Source organism: Paramormyrops kingsleyae, chromosome 20 (assembly GCF_048594095.1).
Source record: "Paramormyrops kingsleyae isolate MSU_618 chromosome 20, PKINGS_0.4, whole genome shotgun sequence".
In the NCBI taxonomy this organism is placed as follows: Eukaryota; Metazoa; Chordata; class Actinopteri; order Osteoglossiformes; family Mormyridae; genus Paramormyrops; species Paramormyrops kingsleyae.
In genome coordinates, this window is record NC_132816.1 from 15,918,210 (window position 1) to 15,937,013 (window position 18,804).

At 42.6% G+C, this 18,804-nt stretch overlaps 1 protein-coding gene across 4 annotated transcripts in view; it reads right to left on the minus strand.

Moving 5' to 3' along the window:
* The window catches only part of fmn2b (formin 2b), a 55,570-nt gene that overhangs the window by 4,274 nt on the left and 32,492 nt on the right, over positions 1-18,804 (minus strand). For all 4 annotated transcript variants that reach the window (XM_023830962.2, XM_072703367.1, XM_072703366.1 and 1 more), the window contains exons 10-17: positions 18,311-18,402; positions 17,758-17,887; positions 17,310-17,456; positions 17,044-17,103; positions 15,590-15,710; positions 10,979-11,071; positions 7,152-7,203; positions 5,201-5,350 (exon numbers count right to left, since the gene is read on the minus strand). In XM_023830962.2, the coding sequence (XP_023686730.2) occupies positions 5,201-5,350; positions 7,152-7,203; positions 10,979-11,071; positions 15,590-15,710; positions 17,044-17,103; positions 17,310-17,456; positions 17,758-17,887; positions 18,311-18,402 (845 nt within the window). The remainder of the gene's footprint in view (positions 1-5,200; positions 5,351-7,151; positions 7,204-10,978; positions 11,072-15,589; positions 15,711-17,043; positions 17,104-17,309; positions 17,457-17,757; positions 17,888-18,310; positions 18,403-18,804) is intronic.

Consider the following 18,804-nt stretch of genomic DNA (forward strand, 5'->3'; position numbering starts at 1 on the left):
ATAACAGCGCATCAAAGAAAATCATTGAACACGTCGAACAAGAGGAACACATACTTGCATTTACCGGAGAAATAATGGATATAAAGCATCCATTTAATATGGAGTAGCTTTATAAATATGTCAGAGCTGATAAGCATCAACGCAAGATGTTTGTGCGCTATGATCGACTTTGTAAGAGTGCATAACGTCAACCTGATACTTTAATAACAGACCTTAAGGGAAGAACCCAAGCCCTCCAGAAGTAGTTTTCACTTTCCCATTAAAGCCGCTTCTCCTGGCTACTTCCCAGCACCACTGGCTTTAAGTGTAACAACTAGAGACTGAATTATGCATAGATTAAGGACTGATTAGCGCCAAAATGCTAAATTGTGCAAAGTGGCTTGGCTGAACCGACCTTTCTGACCCAGGAGACGAAGAGGGCATCTTGCAATGGCTTGTTATACCTAGAATGCCTAAATCTCAACATGGTGTATGGAAACAATCTTCGTATGCACACGCTAAACGTTACCCCATCAGAAGAGAAAGCCACTAGGGCTCTCCTCCTTCAAGGTGCTACCACAGCCCCTAATTGGACCTGACAACACCCTACTCCATGGTTACTCAGACTTGTTCACGACAAAGGACATTTCTTACCACGCCCACGCAGCCTTGCCTGCTGTCCATGAAGATGTTTACTTGCTGGCCAACACACTACTAACACCCTTAGGGATGTGAGAGGGGAGCCGTTCAATTCGGCTTTAACTTCCTTGACCTTCCCAGCTACTGAAAAGATCCCAAGAATCAGTTCCTCCACATCAGAACGCCGTAACTGGAAGGGTCCCAGAAGAGCTTAGTGTCTAAACTGCAGAAAGAAGGCAGTGTATAAATGAAACTGGTGTCCAGTGTGGAAAGATGGATATAAAGAAAGCTTTATAACACCAGCATGTAATTACACACTGAACTCATCCATGGTCAGGGCTTTAGAAATGATCAGGAAATATAGAAATTGAAGCTGACGATTTTAGTTACAAAAGATAATTTCACCACTTGGAACACAGCTAACATTCCCATATTTTAAACTCACCTTCAGCGCAAATGCATTAGGCAATGTGGCCTTGGAAGACTTTCCAACCCTTTCTGAAGGCAAACTAAATTAAGATGATTGATCTGGTTGTTAAGGGTCCACTCCCTTCAGACCAAGCACAGCTGAAGTGTTTACGTGGGAGAGAATTATGGGGTGCCCAGGCTGAGACTAGACTCTCAGTAGTAGACTCAAGCATCCGAGCCGTCAGACACATGCACGCGCGCACACACACACAGCGAGCCACACAAAAATGGCTAATCAACTGAGAGAGATTCCACTTCACCCACCACTGCACACCCTGCAGCCCACTCCTGGTTGCCGTGCTCATGAGGGTCAGAGGTCTATGCCCCCACTGAAAACCTGCGTGAGAATTGTTGCCACAGGTCCAAATATGGCATACTTTTTGATAGGGTCATGGTCCATCCCAGAACTTTCACTTGCAAGTAATTACTTTCTTTGAGAGAGAGAGAGAGTGGGTAACTGTGACAATTACACAGCTGTGAAGACCTAATTGAACAATTTGTTTTTTGGTTTCCAGGGTAAAAATAGAGAGGCCCATAGCAGAGGACATTTCCAAATCACTATAGCCTGGTTATACAAATTAAATGGCAGAACACTTAAGCAAAAGAGCTAGTGTCATGAGTATGTTTAAAATTCATTGTTTTCACTATGGATAAGATCTTGAATGGGAGAACTGGGGCAGTCCTGGAGCAGACATTAAGTTCCCATTATTGATGAGCATAACCATGACAACACAATGACAGATACATGATAGTACACCCTAATACGCACAATAAGTGGGATGGCAAGTAGAGAGGTTAATTTACGTATACTCTAATACCAAAAGAACATTTCAGAAGACAGTACCTCTTTTACTGTCTGCCCATTATCCAATGTCTAGTGAAGGCCAAAGCACAGCCCTTAGGTCTGAGCTATTTGAGGTGGTGTTCTCATTAATAATTTACTCAGTGCAAGTGAAGCCCTGCACTGTGGAAAGCAAATGGTCACTAATGTGAGGGGGTTTTGTGAGGAGAAACAGAGTTACTCATTTGTAAAATGTCACAGATTAAATTAAATGGAATTCCTCATTGGCACAGCTGAAGGCTTTGCTGAAGGATTTCATGCAATGTGGGAAATTTTAATATCCCATGTAGTACTGAGAGCACTACCAATTTGCTGTAGTCTTATCGCACACTGAACAGAACCCTTCTTCCTTGCAGGATCATGCGATCCTGGTGGAAAAAATGGTGGGAGATCTGTGCTTGTGTATCCCTTACTACAGCATACATTGCTCAGTGATGACTGCACAAAGAGAGTCCATAAACAAAGGTTTTTAAAAGCTCTGGAGTACTAACTCTTTGTGACACTACACAAAACTAGAGAGTATATGAAATGTCCCTCAAGAGTCAGTAACTGAAAAAGGCAAACCCGCAATGAGGTGTATAAAGTGTCCCCTCTGTGGCACCCTCAGGAGGAAAGGGGGGTGCTCTCACTTGAAAGGTGACATATCTGGATGCCAAAAGAGCAGAAACCTTTGACGCATCCCCAGGAGCCTGTCTGCAAACTACTGGTAAACACTTCAGCATCGTTCAAAGCAGTGAGCGGGCAGCCAATTGCCATCTTCCTCACATCAATAACCCAGGTATGTATTCCTGACAGACAGATCCGAGTCTCCTGGCTCCATCCAGACTGGGTTGTGGGACAACTTTACAGCTCGGCGGAAGGGCTGACTGTTCGTGACAAATTAGCACATTGCAACAGCATGGGGGAAATTCTTTGAGGTTTTTAAGGTACCACTGGATGGGAAGGCAAACACGCTGGAAGCAGATCTCCTGATTAAGGGGTAAAGCAAATGTCAGCAGAAACACAAAACCCTGACGTCTAGCTTTGGGGACCAATCTGCTGCTGAGAGCCATTTTGATAAAAATGGTTTTGGTTTGTGGTGGGGCTGTAATGTACTGTTCATAGTGCTTAGGGCAGGCGGTTCAGGAGCAGAAGGTGCTGCTTTTATCTCATGCGTTTTACGAACAACATACCTGCCTATTTTATTTAATTTTTTTTGCAAAACACATACTTCCCAAAACAATTTTACTGTAATCTCTAGTGTGTTTAAATCTTCAAACAAATTTTAGCCGGATTCATTAGTAAATGGCAATATCAGAAAGGTACAACAAATTTGTATTCATATTGAATTTATATTGTTAATTGTGGAAGAATTATAGCAAAAGATTAGCATTCATGCAGTTCTACCCCTTGTTGGAGACTCTGGACACTAAGACCATATGCATAGTCGTATCTGACAAATTTAACCACACTTTACTCACATCATTTCCAGAAACATGCTCTGGAAGTCAAGCCATGGGGCATGTTAAAAGGTTAAAGAAACAAAATGCATTTTTGCATTTCAGTGTAGATTCATGGCAGATATTCATGCCAGAACATAACGTTATCAAAAGAATATATAAATATATAAAACATTCTTATTTCCAGTCATCAGCACCGGCTAATTTGTATTTGTTGACATTTGTTGTGTTATCAGAAAACCTCATCACACCACTGGAAGCTAGCTATTCCAGTCAAGCGTTCTTTTTATTATTCGGGTTAAAAAAATAGACGTGGTTCATTTCGCTAGCTCTCGACTTTTCAGTGAATTTTAATGAGCCAGATATAATCTAATACTAAACACATGGCAGATGTTAGGAGAAACCTGTGTGCAGATGAACTCAACCCTGGGGACTAAACAGTAATAATGGAGAGAATGCCCCTCAAATTGTACTGACAAACTGACTGTCATGTTGAGACTTTTGTGCTCAAAACAAGGACGCACAGAACTTTGTCAGAGTAGAGCATTAACGTACCTATTCATACAGCTGCAGACTTCTAATAATTAACTAAGTCGATGAGGACAGAGCATGAAAATAGATATCTGCATCCTAAAAGCATAATCTGTTAATGGTCCAGTAGCAGTCGTTACTTTCAGCAAGCACAGAAGGATTAAAGGAAGATGCTCTATTTACTCTTAGATGGTCTTCTGACATGTCTCAGCCCAGCAAGGAACTGATTTCTAGTACACAACTCATCTCATGAGTTTCAACAGTACAGCGTTCCTTAGTCACTCAGTGAGCACCCTGTAGCCAAGTTGATCTCTTGTTTGGAAGGAGCCTACTAGACTTGCATGGCACCTCAACAGCTAGCTCACAGGCATACAAATCACACTCTGCTATTAGCAGAACTCACTACACCAGGGGTCTCCAACTCTGGTCCTGGAGAGCTAGGTAAATACCAGAGCCAGGTGTGGCTCATCAGAAGCCAAGTGGGACAGAAAACCTACTGGATAGTAGCTCTCCAGGACTGGAGTTGGAGACCCCTGCACTACGCTCTGGTGACACAGAGAAGGCAGAAGATATTCGAAGTAATGCCACATTACGTCAAGACTCCCATCCAGGCACCCTGGATGCTGGAATCAGCCATAAAACAGAAGCAGAACATTCTCACAACGTTCATTGAACAAAATGTCTTACAGGGGCCATGGGTTCACAGATGCTGTGCTGAGCACGATGGATAAACTACCCTCCCGGGTCTAAACACTGAACCCACAGAGGGAAAAAACGTCACATGTTCCATTTTGCCCAGGGAGCAGTACACACAAGGGACGTTACACTTCAGTAGTTTTTGCCTTAAACGATCATGACACCGTTGCTGAAATATGGGCACGTTTAAAGTTCAGGAACATACAATTCAGCAGAAAGGGCATTTTTGTGCTTTGAACCAGACTATACAGTAAGAAATATTAGTATAGAGGAACAGATAAAAGGATCATGGACCAGCTTGGATAAATTATCGTTTCCCAAGTGTGTCTAAGTAGGGAATGATTGTGGTTGACTGATTGTGGTTGACTGATTACTTGTCACTTTCTTTATAAGAATCAACATTATTTTAGACCACCAAGTTGCCAGACCAGGCTAGTTTTTGATTCCCTCTGTAAATGTTTTGCCACGGTATCGTTCCAAAATAAAAAAAAATGTAACTTAAAATTTCATTGTATGGGTGACCATTTTATACAGCAATTATCACAAACCAATTCAATGACTGAATAAAGCAGAGGTTTACAGCAGGGAGAAGAAAACATGGCCATACCTTTCTTGCAGGATCAGTTTGTTCTCCTTCTTCCACATGTCTTTGAAATCAGTGGAGAACTCATGCCACACAGAGAAGAAGGTGTTGGGGGAGACTTCTTTCTCTCCCATCTTAGGTTTGACTGAGAAGAACACTGTTAGATCCAAGAAGCTGGAGACAGAGTGGGGCAGGAAGGTGAAAAAACATTGTTAACACAAAAGATGAACTGACAAAAATTGCTGAAATGTATTTACTATTAGGGCTGGGTGGTAGGAGCATAAAATTTCTACCATGGTATAATTTAAAACAATGGTGGTAACGGTATATATCGCAGTATTTTTGTTTCCTAAAATTTCAATATAAATGCTTCTAAAGGGGAAAAGCACTGGTATGGTAGTTATTGCTGTTCTCTGAATTGTATTACTAGGACATATTTCATATTGTATTTTAGCTGTTACGCTGGTATTTTAAGAACATATATTTTGCGGAAAAAAAACTACAATCATAAAAAAAATACAAACCTTTACCATCTTCCATGTCTGAAAAACTTTTTCATGAAACTAATAAAACCAAGCTGCACAAATTGAAAATTAAAACTGACTTCAAGTACTGCAGGACGCGTTTCGCTTTGAGCTGATAGAAAAGATTACTTGTGTTTCCACCCCATGAAACCACCATCACCTGACATAATTTGTAGATTATCGTTTTCTTCTCGCGGTCTGACTTTTTAAATCCGAACCAATTCCATATAATGGAAGTTCCACTGGTCTTTTTAACCAGCTCCTCCTCTTCGTTTTGCACAGCTCTATCAGCCATGAAGAAGAAGCCTGCTCTACCAGTTAGCATGGTATTGTCAAAATCAATACCTTAGGGCAAATTCATACCGGCGTACCATATATACTGTTTATACCATTCACCCTTACTTGCTATAAATTAAAATGTTTTGGTCTGGAAATAGGACCTTAAGCAGAAAGATCATACAAATGATATGGCAGTTGCTAAAGTATAACATGCAGCAAGAATGAAAATGGCAGCTTGACAAAGAAAGATTGTTTGCTAAAATTTCTGGATGAAGACACAAAATTAGAGCCATACTTTCTGGCTATGGTTATAGCATTCTTTCCTAATGTGATTAAATTGCTTTAAATGTTTTGTCTACATGTCAAATCCTATAAATGTAAAAACGGTATATTACTTTGAGATATGTCACCCCATGTTTGCACCTTTAAAGCTAGAACCTTACATTGCAATAATCTTAACGACAGACTACTTGTTAAAAGGAAATTTAAGCCCACTCAGGTTTATCAAACACACTCCAAATGAGACAAAGACAGACATCATGCATGTATTACATGAGCTTTGAATTAGGGCATAAAAAGCATTACTGCAGACTTAGCAGGTAGTTAAATCAATGGATGGCAAAAAGCTGGAAAGTTATATAAAGCAGAATTATAAAGTTTGCTAATCTGTACTTTTAGTTGTCATTTATCTCTACTCTCAAATTATAGAAATATTTATGTATTAATGACCACCAACTGCTCCCTGAACTCACTGTTAATCCCAGTTCAACCAGTGTCCATGTTAACACTGGAGCCATTGCTATCTGGATAAACACAGGGCCTGTTGCTTTCATCCCATCACTGGGTCCTCGTAACAAGCCGGCGAGACATGAACACTCAAAGTGGCTTCCTCAGCATCCCACAGGACAGCTGCCAAGGTTTTTGGCATAGGCACCGTGTGGCGCATATGCAGAAATGACAAATTGGCCCTAGAATTACAAGGGCTAAGCCCCATACATAAGTGTGTGTGTGTGTGTGTGTGTGTGTGTGTGTGTGTGTGCGTGCGTGCGTGCGGACAGCTCGGTTTTGCGGCTGTCTGTGTCACTCAGTGTAAAGGCCAAAAGGCAAATGCTTTCTCCTGGCAAAATAAAAACAGCAAAGACAGTGTTCCACACAACATAAACACTCCTTACATTTTGTGTGTTTCGGTGAGCTTCACATCTTGGTCGTCTAGTTCAGTCTTTGCTGTGAATGCGGAAAAGGAGAGAGAGAGAGAGAGAGAGAGAGAGAGAGAGAGAGAGAGAGAGAGAGAGAAAGCCGTGATTGCACCCAGTCTATTTGCACCCCCCCTTCCTAAGACTGCCCTCACAGGATTATACAATAGGCAGAAGATAATAGTAGTAAATAATGATAGTGCATCATTACTCTTGGGAAGACCACTTACTGTAGGAATACTATCAGCCGTCTGTAATTCAGTGCTATACCTCCACTGTTTGCCAGGATTAGGGGTATTTGAAAGGATCATTTCAAGTGGCAACTGGAAAGTTGGCCGCTCCCCCATTAAACTGTTTACAGAGCCTTTTACAGATAAACTGTTTACATTCCCCCCCCCCCCAGCACACAGGTGATAAATCTCAGCAGGCTGCAGGTATAAACGTTTCATAATCGGACCCGATTAGCTGCCGAATTTGCCCAAGGCTGATCCCGGACGGGCATCCTGACTGAGGGTGCCTGGGCCGTCCTCTGCGTCCAGAGCGGCCAGGTTCTGAAACAAGACTGCCTTTTGTGCGGCAGGAGGAAGTCTGACAATCCCCAATCCATCTGCCAGCTGGAGCACATATTTACAGTATGCCCTGTATTTCAGCAAGCCGTGTAATCATACTGATATGGCACAAAAGACACCGGAAGAACCATTTTATTTCCTCTCTGGAAAGGGGGAAGGAATGAACTCTGAACATTCTTAGCATTGCTTTCAAATCACATATGTTGGAAAATTCCACATTTATTTCATTAGATGACACCTTTATCCAAAATGGCGTACATTTCTCATGCTTCCCTGGAACACTACACTAAGTGTCTCGTTACAAATCCATGCTTTTAACCACTGAGCTACTTATAACCCCCACAAAAGGCAGAAACCCCACAGAAATCCAAAGACCTGGACTACCCCTTGAGTACAACATATGCAGATCTATGCAGGTACACCTGTGATAAAATGCACATAATCCACACCAATCTCTTGCCATTAAATGTCGATTAAGGACATCAACACACACTGGCCCCTGTCAATAGAACTTCACCAGATCATCGCGAATGGGAAAAATCAAACCAATGAAGTATGAGCGCACTTGTCAGTTGTCAACCATAGCCACATTCAAGACTGGGGGGGAAGGCTGACAAGTTCCATGGTCTTACCTTTCAAAAAAATAATTATAAAAAATCTGTGGAATTATAAATGGCCAGACTTCCACTCTGAATTGATGATTGAAAGGTAGAACTCTATACCATGAATAAAATGAACTTTTTTGTAAACTACATGTGAATTTACACAGTTTGTTATCAGGACAGGGAGACGCACACTGGAGCACTTGCCTAAGCCCCCCCCCAGCAAGACAGGGCAACGCAGTTATTCAACACCGCCTCCCAGACACTCAGGAACTGGGGAGACAGGAGATCAATGCTCTGATCTTCAGGCCTCCTTTCAGGGAAGATCGAATCATTGCACGTAATTGAAGCCAGAAGCCACATCTGAGCACTCCTGACGTGTCAAATGCAAAGATCTACTGTTCCAAAAGCTAAATCTGCCCATTGATCTTTTTACATGTGGTACCTATTGTTTGTAGATAATCCATCACCAGCAAAACACAGTTTAGCCTACAACGGCAGTGTATTCTTAATTAAGGGTAACAGAAATGTTACCACTTCCACACAGTGGTACAAATAGGGTACAGTGCCATGTAATTTTACGGACATATGCAATCGTTCAGGCTGCTTCCCTTACAAAGTGACTGCTTTAATGCACGTATGTAACGCATATATAATGTAATAGCTACATGTTAGATGCCATTACTTAAATCTTGGTTAGTGGTACCCTGGAGGCAAAATCTGGATACTGGATTTGATCAACAAATAAAATTTTTATCACCACTCAGATACTCCCTTCACTCTTTGCATAAAGATTGCCCCCCACCCAGATACAGATTATTTTCCATTTGTGGCCTGGTGTTGAATCAGTACCAGGAGTAAAGCAGTCATCTGGCTCTCCCTCTGTTCCTGGGATGATGTATACATGTTATGCTCAACTGTCCAACATGCATTCTCAAGAACAGACTTAAGACAAGCAGGTCATTTTTTTTTTTTTGTGGCCGGGGGTGGCACAATCACATTTTTGCTTCAAACCATAAACAGTGCGGGGGGGGGGGGGGGGGGGAAGGAATCTCAGGGAATTACATCTCTGCCTTGGACTGATCAAAGAGTCAATAAAAATGGAATGATGCACGTCGATGTTAAGAAAACGTCTGACGAACACGGAATGGATCTTGCAGGGCTGGTTTCACTTTTCATGGGCAGTGGGTTTGGTTTCACCCAGGGATTAAGTAAGACTCATTAACATGCATGTAACAAGGCCTATTACTATGAAATGCAATGTCCACCCCCCCCCCCCAAAAAAAAAAAACCGTCCTGAACCTGTCCCCCCCAATACAGATGGTGGAATGGCAGGATCAAACACTGGTCTGCCTCCCCACCGGCAGAACGGCGCGGTTGCCAACACATCCTTTCGCTCGCGTTCAAAGACACCGAAGACAAAAGAGCACACATGTGCAAGAGATTAGGACGCTATTTGAATACAGTGTTCAGCCGTCGCGGTGCTGCACAGGCGAATACAGACACCCGCTCCTTTAAAGTTGTTTAATCAGTCAGAAACAGTAAAACAAATACTTAGAAAACAAACAAAAATGGGACAGAAAAGGATGTGCATTAGATTTATCACTGCTGCTCATTCCACTTCCAGTGAATCACTGTAGTTTTATAGGACAGCCGGATAAACAGCTATAGAGCTCAAACTGATCTCATGCGAGCAGTGTTTAGTTTACTTCTCACCATAGGGGGTGAGGGGAGGCAAGGTGTACTGGAATGAGGAGGCGAGTGATGCTGTGTTCACAAGGCTAACTTGCCAGCAGCTGCCTGGGTAAAGTCTGGGGCTTCCTCGGGGCACGACGCAAAAGGTCAGCACGCAAGGCACACTGACAAATTAGCGTGTGGCTGCGGTTAGCGGCGCCGTGTTTGCGGGTCACCGGGATAAGGAACGCAGACCTCCCTGTAAAGCAGGGCTCTCAAACTCCAGTCCTGGGGGGCTGGAGCCCTACACAGTTTTTGGTTTACCCTCATTTAACACACCAGATTCAACTCCTTGTGCTAATTACCACACAGCTCTTTAGCTGAATCATTTGTGGTGTAAGGGGGAAAGAACTAAGCTATACAGGGCTCCGGGACCCCAGGACTGGAGTTTGAGACCCCTGCTGTAAAGGGACCTACAGCCTGACACTCTGATCCAGTTCTCCGACACAGGTTCGTGAATCACGTGTAGAGGGTAACCTTCTGCATCTTCTAGGAGACCAGGCCTGCTGTACACAGATTTCACGCGAGTTACTCAGTCACAGCCCCAGCAGCCGCAATCCACTGACTGCCTCACACATTTAGTGCACATGCATCCCACCCGAGCACACTAAAGCTGAGCTAACGACAGCTCGTAACCAAGGCAATGAGAGCGATAAAACAATCCTAATGCACGGCAGGGCTCCAGCCCAGAAGCTCCATATAACCATGACATTTCATAGCCTTAAACTAGATGAGAGAAAGCAAATGGTTGGGCTTTGAGGATTACTCTAACAGCACCACCCTTCCTAGCGACTGGCCAGCCCTGAATGAGAACAACAGCTAAGCTGCCTTTGTGACAAAGTTATCAGTATCTCACCCTCAGTCCAAACTCCTCCCCTGAGGACGGCTTAATCCACCTTACCTTGGTGCAGGAAGGTATCCATGTTGTCCTTGAAGGGCTGCAGGTGCTGCTCAGACGACTCCCGGCACACCTTGCCTGTCTCCACGTTACATGCTGAAACACAAGGTGGAAGCTTTCAGCCGCATATTTCAACATGTGTGTTAATGTCGAAACAAACCCAGTCACAGTGACAAGTAGATTCCTCCAGATGGCCTTCCATCATTCCCTACATCTAAAATCAATCAGCTGTTGTTCTGTCGCCCCCATTTCCACCACCTACAGAGAAGATGCCATAGTCCACAGAGCAGAATTTCCTCAAATTCAGTTTTCAGTCCTTTAAGGAAAAGCAATGAACCACACACAGGTTTGCATCTGATTTAACTTCAGCCTTTAGGGATTAAGTTTCTGCATCTTGAGCAGAGCAAATGTGCTTCTGGTGTATAAATATGGATATTTGGATTTTTTATTTTATATTTTTTTTACCTTTTTGCCTGAACTAAAAAGTTTCACTCAGTTTCCATGAGCTTCAACCAACGGAGCTGAAAACACAAACACTCAGTTCAGACAGACAAGGGAGAACATTTGGATAAACATTCATTCATTCATTCTGCTCATCCTATGCAGGGTCGGTTGCTGGGGTCGGGAGTCAACCCAGGAAACAACAAGCTGAAGGCTGAAACCTGGATGGGGCATCAACTCATCGCAGGGCACACACACCATTCACACACACCTATAGACAATTTTTCCAATTCACCATAGCATGTTTTTGGACTTGGGTGGGTGGGTGGCTGGAGAACCTGGAGGAAAGCGCATGACAACATGGGAAGAACAAGCAATAACTGCAGTTTGCACAAAACAAACAGACCAACACAAAATATAAAAAAAAAACAAAAAAAAAAAAAAACACACTTGTTTTTGGCATTTGACACCTGTTTAAAGAAGTGCTCTTAAATATGTATTAGGAGAGATAGGTAAGGCACAAATATGCAGCTAAGGCAGGCTTGCAGAATCTCTGTGAAAGGCCACAAGTCATGCATGGTCAATGCCGATGACGAATTAGGAACTTGCATGCCAAACACACAAAATCTGAATACCATCTGGCCCATTTAGAGGAATGTCTTGACCCGGGTCCAAGAGGAGCTCAGAGCTGTGGTTACCTAGTTAACCTGACTGTCAACGAGTTTAGCATCTGCCGCAACAGCTCAGGCTGCAGACGTGCACATGCCTTCTCGAGGATGTACTGGTGCCATTGCATTAAACCGAATAAACCCACAAGGTATGAGGTGAACTGTCAGGTGAGAGAATCCAGGATCTCAAAAATGAGCAAATTTTACTGTCAGACAAATCTGTCTGCAGAACAGCCCATATATAGGTATATATATGAATATATATGATAGGAAAAACCTGTTTTTCAGGTTTAAAAAAAATAATAATGTAAAATGGATTCAGCATTGATACCTGCATTGTCATATTTCATTCCAATTAGGAAAATGCATAGCAAATTATTTAGACAGATGGGGGAAACGTTCACTGTTAAACTAGAGAAATGTGTTACCCTCTGCCTTTTTCAGCAAAATCAGAAATCATTTACGAAATCCCTCCCAGGTAAACCATCCAGGTTACAGTGCCAAGAAAGATAGCAAAAAAGGGGCATGGTTCATTGTTTTCCAGCTATTAGCAAGATGAAGGGTTATGCCAGATCATTAAATAAAACCCCAGCACTCTTGTGAGCACGTAGTTATTTGGTAAGGCAAAGTGAGGCAAAATGTGATCACTTTAGCATAATTATGGCACGAATCTTCCAATTTAACAAGCCTGCGGTTGCTGCAGCATGTTAAAATCTTTAAACTGACTACAGGCGAAACACACGAATCCATAATTCACACAATGGTTCAATTTTCTACAAAAAGCCCGACGTAATTAAACAATGCTGACAGACCATGCTGCAACTGAAGCTTACATCTCACCCTAACATTACACCGCGATGTAAATCCATGGCTGTAATGATATTCAGGCTCCGAGCTATGGTGTCTATGGGGGAATGTCCACAACCAGGCTGGGTGTTTTGTCAAATTCTTTGCATCGCTCGACTAACAGTAATAGCGGCTAGGGGTGCCGGGGTTTCCTGAGACTGGGCCTTGTTTGGATTTCGGAAGGACAGTAAAACATGACTCATGGATTGAAAGGGGTCTGCCTGTTGCACCCATCTGGTTCCAATTTTGGGGGCAAGAGCGGCGACCAGATGCTGGTTGTTAGCCCAGAGCTACCGCGCTGCTACGGTCTCCCTGCGCAGAGCACGGTCAACGTCTCCACACTGCTCGTGCACGTGTGTGTCGCCCGGTCTCTGATAAAACGGTACCAAAATGCTACGTTTGCCCTGGTATATTTGGTGACTTTCTGATGGGCAGCATTGACATGTACTATGCACGACAAGAATGCACATTGCAGCCGGTATTACTTTGGCCTGAATTACGGAGGGACATTCATCTTGTTCACAAGCTGCTCATAGACCACAGAAAGAGACACCACAGGTATGAAACATAAGGAAACAGACTCACCAGGTAATACCTAAACCAGTTGCCCTTGGTGGAGAATGGGCCTCAAGTAATGCCCACTTTACACCAATCAGATTCAAACATCAATCTCCATTTTGGCAGGCCCCGCTAAACACCCCTACCCAGGCTAGCCATTCCGCCTGTCACACTCATGCTCCCCCCCCCCCCCCCCCCCAAGACATCACTGCTGGAATGAAATCACACGGGAAGCATTAGAGGCAACTGCAGTGCAAAAGCACAGCAGACAGGTGGTGTGTGTGTGGGGAGGGGGGGGGGATCAAACATCGAGCAGGCCACCTGCTTTGACCCCTACTGCTCTCACTCAGAGGGGGGGCGCTGCGAGAGTCCCGACATACTGGTGGTACTGAGGAGCGATAATCTGGGCCAGGCCATGGAGTAGCTGGGATCAATGCATATGGTTCCTCTCAAGGTAACGCCTAAACGCTTGACATGCTGTTAGAATACGTGTCCGCCATAATTCACTCTTTAACACCGTCTTCATACCCAGACACAGGGATTCCTAAAGTGCGATGCTCTTTGAAAACCATTTCAGCCTTTCAATTGCTGCAATTTGTTTTGGTTCCCTGATATTGGATTTTATGGGGGGCTGATGGGGAAATAAGGCAATAAGAATTTAAACTGATACACAGATGCTCAGATGTTCTTTTCCAAATGTTTTGAAAACCATTTCACCTCAAGTTTGATTTCAAAAGTCCTACTATAGTAATACATATACAGCGTCTAAACAAGCGGTGATCTCTAGCTCGCTAAACGGCGAGCAAACTGAAGTGAGTAATTACTTTCTTTTATCTACTAATGAAGGCCACGTCCAGATCCTTGTAACTCTCAACATCACAGGAGTTCAGACCACATGATGTACTTCCTGTCTCTCCTTATGACAGCCTCTATATTATACATCACTTTATTTTTATGTTTATATTTGGACTTATCACACTTTGGGTATTTTAACTAGCTAATCAAGATGAAACCCATTTACTCTGAAGTTAAAGGAAAAGTTGTGTTTATGTAGACAAGATCCCAGAGCTAACCAGAATGACAACACAACCCATTATCAAATGTTATCAATCATTACGAACATTAGTAAACTAGTGAATAAGTGAAGTGAAGATTAGTGAACAAGTGCTTAGACTAACAGGCAAAATTATCTATAGCATAGAAAATATCATACAACTACAACTCTTCTCCATTTCGCTTAAAAAAAAATCTTAAATTAAAAAGCCAGATCTCATGGTCTTTTAACTCATCCAAGAGTGCAAGTTCTGAAATGATATATTACATATTAATCAGAACAAACATACAATTCCCAACAGCCAGATAAACATGCACTAAAAACCAACCATATTAAAGAGTTGAAAGGAAATTCTTTAAGATGAGAGTGGTGTAACTGCCAAAACATGGCTTATCCTAAGTGCCAAATACAGTTGAATCTTTCAGCCCAGTAACCTAAGGATACGTGTTAATTAGCAATTGGCTGAGATGGCAAAAATAATAATTTTCATAATTGAGTGCTCCTATCCAAAACAAACCCTTCTATGTCAAGCGTAATTATAGCATACATCTGTAGAAAAAGTTTTGGCAACAAAAGTAAAGCAAATTGGGGCACATTTTAAAAAAATGACATCCCTGCATTATCAGGCATATACATTAGTATAAATATAATTCATAGTAATGATAATAATCAGTAGATTCTTCGGCTTGTGTAAGGGGTTCAGTCTCAGTTGACAGCCACACAGTCTGGGACTTTGAGGAATGACAGCAACGCATTACAGCAAAAAGCTGACTGCAGAGCTCGTAATCCTTTAGCAGGGAAGTGAGCTGGATAAAATCTCTGCTCATCACTCAATGCTGGGGGGCAGCTACAAAACCCAAAGAAATCCTGCATCAGAATAAAGATGTTCTGTGCCTTTGTGATGGATGGAAAATTACCCTAAACTGAACCACCACATGGCTGATGAGTTTGCTGCCCCACAACCCCTCATAAGCAGGGCCTCCATGCTTTTAACATATGGGTCAAATTCTCAAGATGGGAGGGGATGTCAAAGGGGATTCAGCGTACCGTTGAGGTCCTTCCTTAGCTTTCGCAGGTCTTTTTGGAAGTCCTCAAACTTCATCTGCGACGCCTGGAAGAGGTCCTGCGGTTCGGGAAGAGGGTAGACACAGGTCTCCCTACCCGCATCCTGTAAGCCAAAATGAAATATCCTGAAGACAAGGCCACATAACATGCTGACCCTGAGACCTGCTACGATATAATAGCAGTAAACCCCCGCCCCCCTTCCCCAAAAAGGACAGCGGACTGACGCAGAATGCAGCAGTCTGGCAGGCTTAGGCGAGGTCACCATGTCCTCTGCTGACACTCGCATGCCATGGCAACAGGGGAAAAGCAAAGGAGATGTTTCATGCCACGAGTCTGAATCAAAACTTGCTGTGGAAAGCAAAGCAAGGAACGAGAGCTAGAACAGGTTCTGTGACCTTGCTTAAATTAAATACAGAAGTCATCTGCAGTAATTCATTTTGAAATGTGCTTAGAAAACAGAGGGGAAAAAAGAGGGTCCCTAAAAACAGAGTATGTCCCAAGGCACTTATTAATACCACAACAATACATAAGCAGACATTAATATCAAAACGTCCTCCATGTGCCTCCATACCGCTGTAATCTTAGAACAGTTATGATATCAATAAAAAGGCTTTCATACAAGTTCAACCTTAAGCCCATTAGAACACTTGAGAAAATGAGTTCCCCGCAGCGCTTATCACGATGGCTGTTCTTTCACTCCCTCACCCCGAACCCCCATTACTGTGCCAAGCAGGAACCGGGCCAAATGAGGGAGAACCACTAGCATTTTAACCCCATTAAAATCAGGAACCAGGGTCAGGGTGTTAGTAAAGCGGTTTAAAAAGGTCATATTTAAATAAGTTACTGTAGTGATAACTAATCACACTACATACTATTAAAACTCAGATAAAAATCAGTAATAATTTTTAAGTAATAAAATCAATAAATGCCAACCAGACTTAGAAGCATTATGGAAATTAAGAGTAGCATAACTGGTTGTTTCCCTGGGGTTCATAGACTACATAGCTATAGATTGGCGCAACATTAAAAGGGCTAAAGATTGTATATGGAACAGTGGCACAAATCTCTTAGAGAAAGAACTAGATTTAAGTACCTGACACTAGTACATTTACTGAAAACAGTGTTTTAAAGGAAAACATATAATTTCTGGGGAAAATAAAGATGTCTAGTCCCAATACAGACAAGAAGGAAACCTTTGTAGGGGTCACAAAAAAGAGAAACAATACATTCTGGTATGGCATGACAATGAAAAAACCACATTATAGAATGGAGAGAGTATCACATGGCTGAATTATACAGTGCATACAGTAGGGCCCCTCTAGATCTGAGGTTCGACTGTCTGCATGTGCCATCAAACTGGGCTTTTACCATTGCAAACCAGAAGGGCGACACTGATATTGACAGAGTTTGAAATAGATTTTGATTGTTAAACATACCTCATCAAAGTGCCTTAAATAGTAAGAAACTATGTAGGACAAGAGACTCTTCACGTTATCCTGAAAAAGAAAAGAAAATCAGCAGGTTACATGTCAGGCAGATAACCGGGTTTGAATCACAGTTCGCACAATTACCAATTTGAATAAACGCAAACCAGCCTGACATACGGAATATTAAAGGACTTTTTCATTTCACCATTACTTCAGTCAGAGTGAACGACAGCATAACCACAATGGTTAGGCAGAAAAACAGGTTGTATCCTTACACTGCTTTTAACATCCTTCAGTTTGGGCAGAATGTCCAGCGCAAAGCCATCGGCCTGCCCTCGGGTCCGATTCCCACCATTCATGAAGTTCCCAAAGGCAAGCACCAGGCCCAGCACCTGCATGACCCCAGTGCCGCTTCGCAGAGTCTGCAGAGTGGCAGAGGGTTGGGGCTAAGTCAAAGTCAAAGTCAACCCCTGCCTGGTTTAGCTTAATTCAAACCAGCAGAGTAATGAACTGGAGCTAGAGTAAAATGGTACACATGAGGCTGGTCCAGAATATATTTCAAGGCCTTGTGTCAATCATGTCTCTCAAATACTGAGGAGCTGAGGCTGTTTTATTAAAAGTCGCCTCACCTGAGAAAAGCACTCAACACTTCGACCACATCGACCTGGCATCGGAGTGCACAGCTGAACAAAAAGCAGCATAGAGGGGGAAAGAGAAACTCACCGTACAGACTTTCTGAAGTGTCTCCAGCTTGCGGAGGATTGAGGATATGCACTCAGTGAAGGTAGACTGAAAGAGGATGCAGAACACTCTTCCGGAAAAATTGGGGATTTGTGACAACTGGAAGAGGAACCTACAAGTGAAAAATGCACATTAGCAGTTGTGTGTTTAACAGGGACTCCATATTATGAAAAGATTCAAATAAAAACACCAATATAGCCAATATAATTTCAAGTCCACTCATTGTCAAAAGACAAAAAAATCAGAATGATTTCACAGAACTAATGTATTCCGATCTTCTGCTATGCGGAAAAAGGAAAGAAAAAAAAACAGCGAATGCCGAACTGATGTAAAAATATCAGTAGGGGACTTTCGTCTTAAAGATCAAGACAATGTTATTAACACACATAGTCTGTTCCTGCCTTGGAAGAAGCACTACTTCAAGTCAACAGCAGTTAGCTGAAATAAGAAATGTGGGAATTTAAGTCAATATTACAGTGAGAAAACAAAGGAGGCTTCATCAGGCTGAGCACCAGAGAGGGTTTGTGCTTCTTACTGTTCAGGTTTGTCCAGTGGTTTGGCACCGTCCTTCTCTTTAGATGACTTGATGTGCTTTTCAATTTTCTCCTGCTCCTCTGACTGAGCTCTCTGAAAATATGTTATACATGCCAGGAATTATCTTCCTGCTCCAGGTGCACCCCCTGACTGATGCTTTAGGTAATCTGTGAAGAATAATGAACCCTTTCTCCCTAAAGTGAGATGAAGCCAGGGAAAAGGCCTTTGCTCAAAAGCAACACACTCTTACACGGCAGTTTGAAGGTAATCAATCTCCTTAAATGAATGAAAACTATAACCATTAATGCACAACACGGAAAACCTCACCATCTAAAACACTTCTTCACTATATGTTATAAAAGAAGTAAAATTTTGGTTCAAAACGCCAGAATTACAGAAATGTTCAGTAAAGAAAGTCTGAATGCCACATCTTTGTATGCCACGCATTCCATCCACGACAAACAAAGAGAAAAATGCTAATGACTAAAAAGAAAT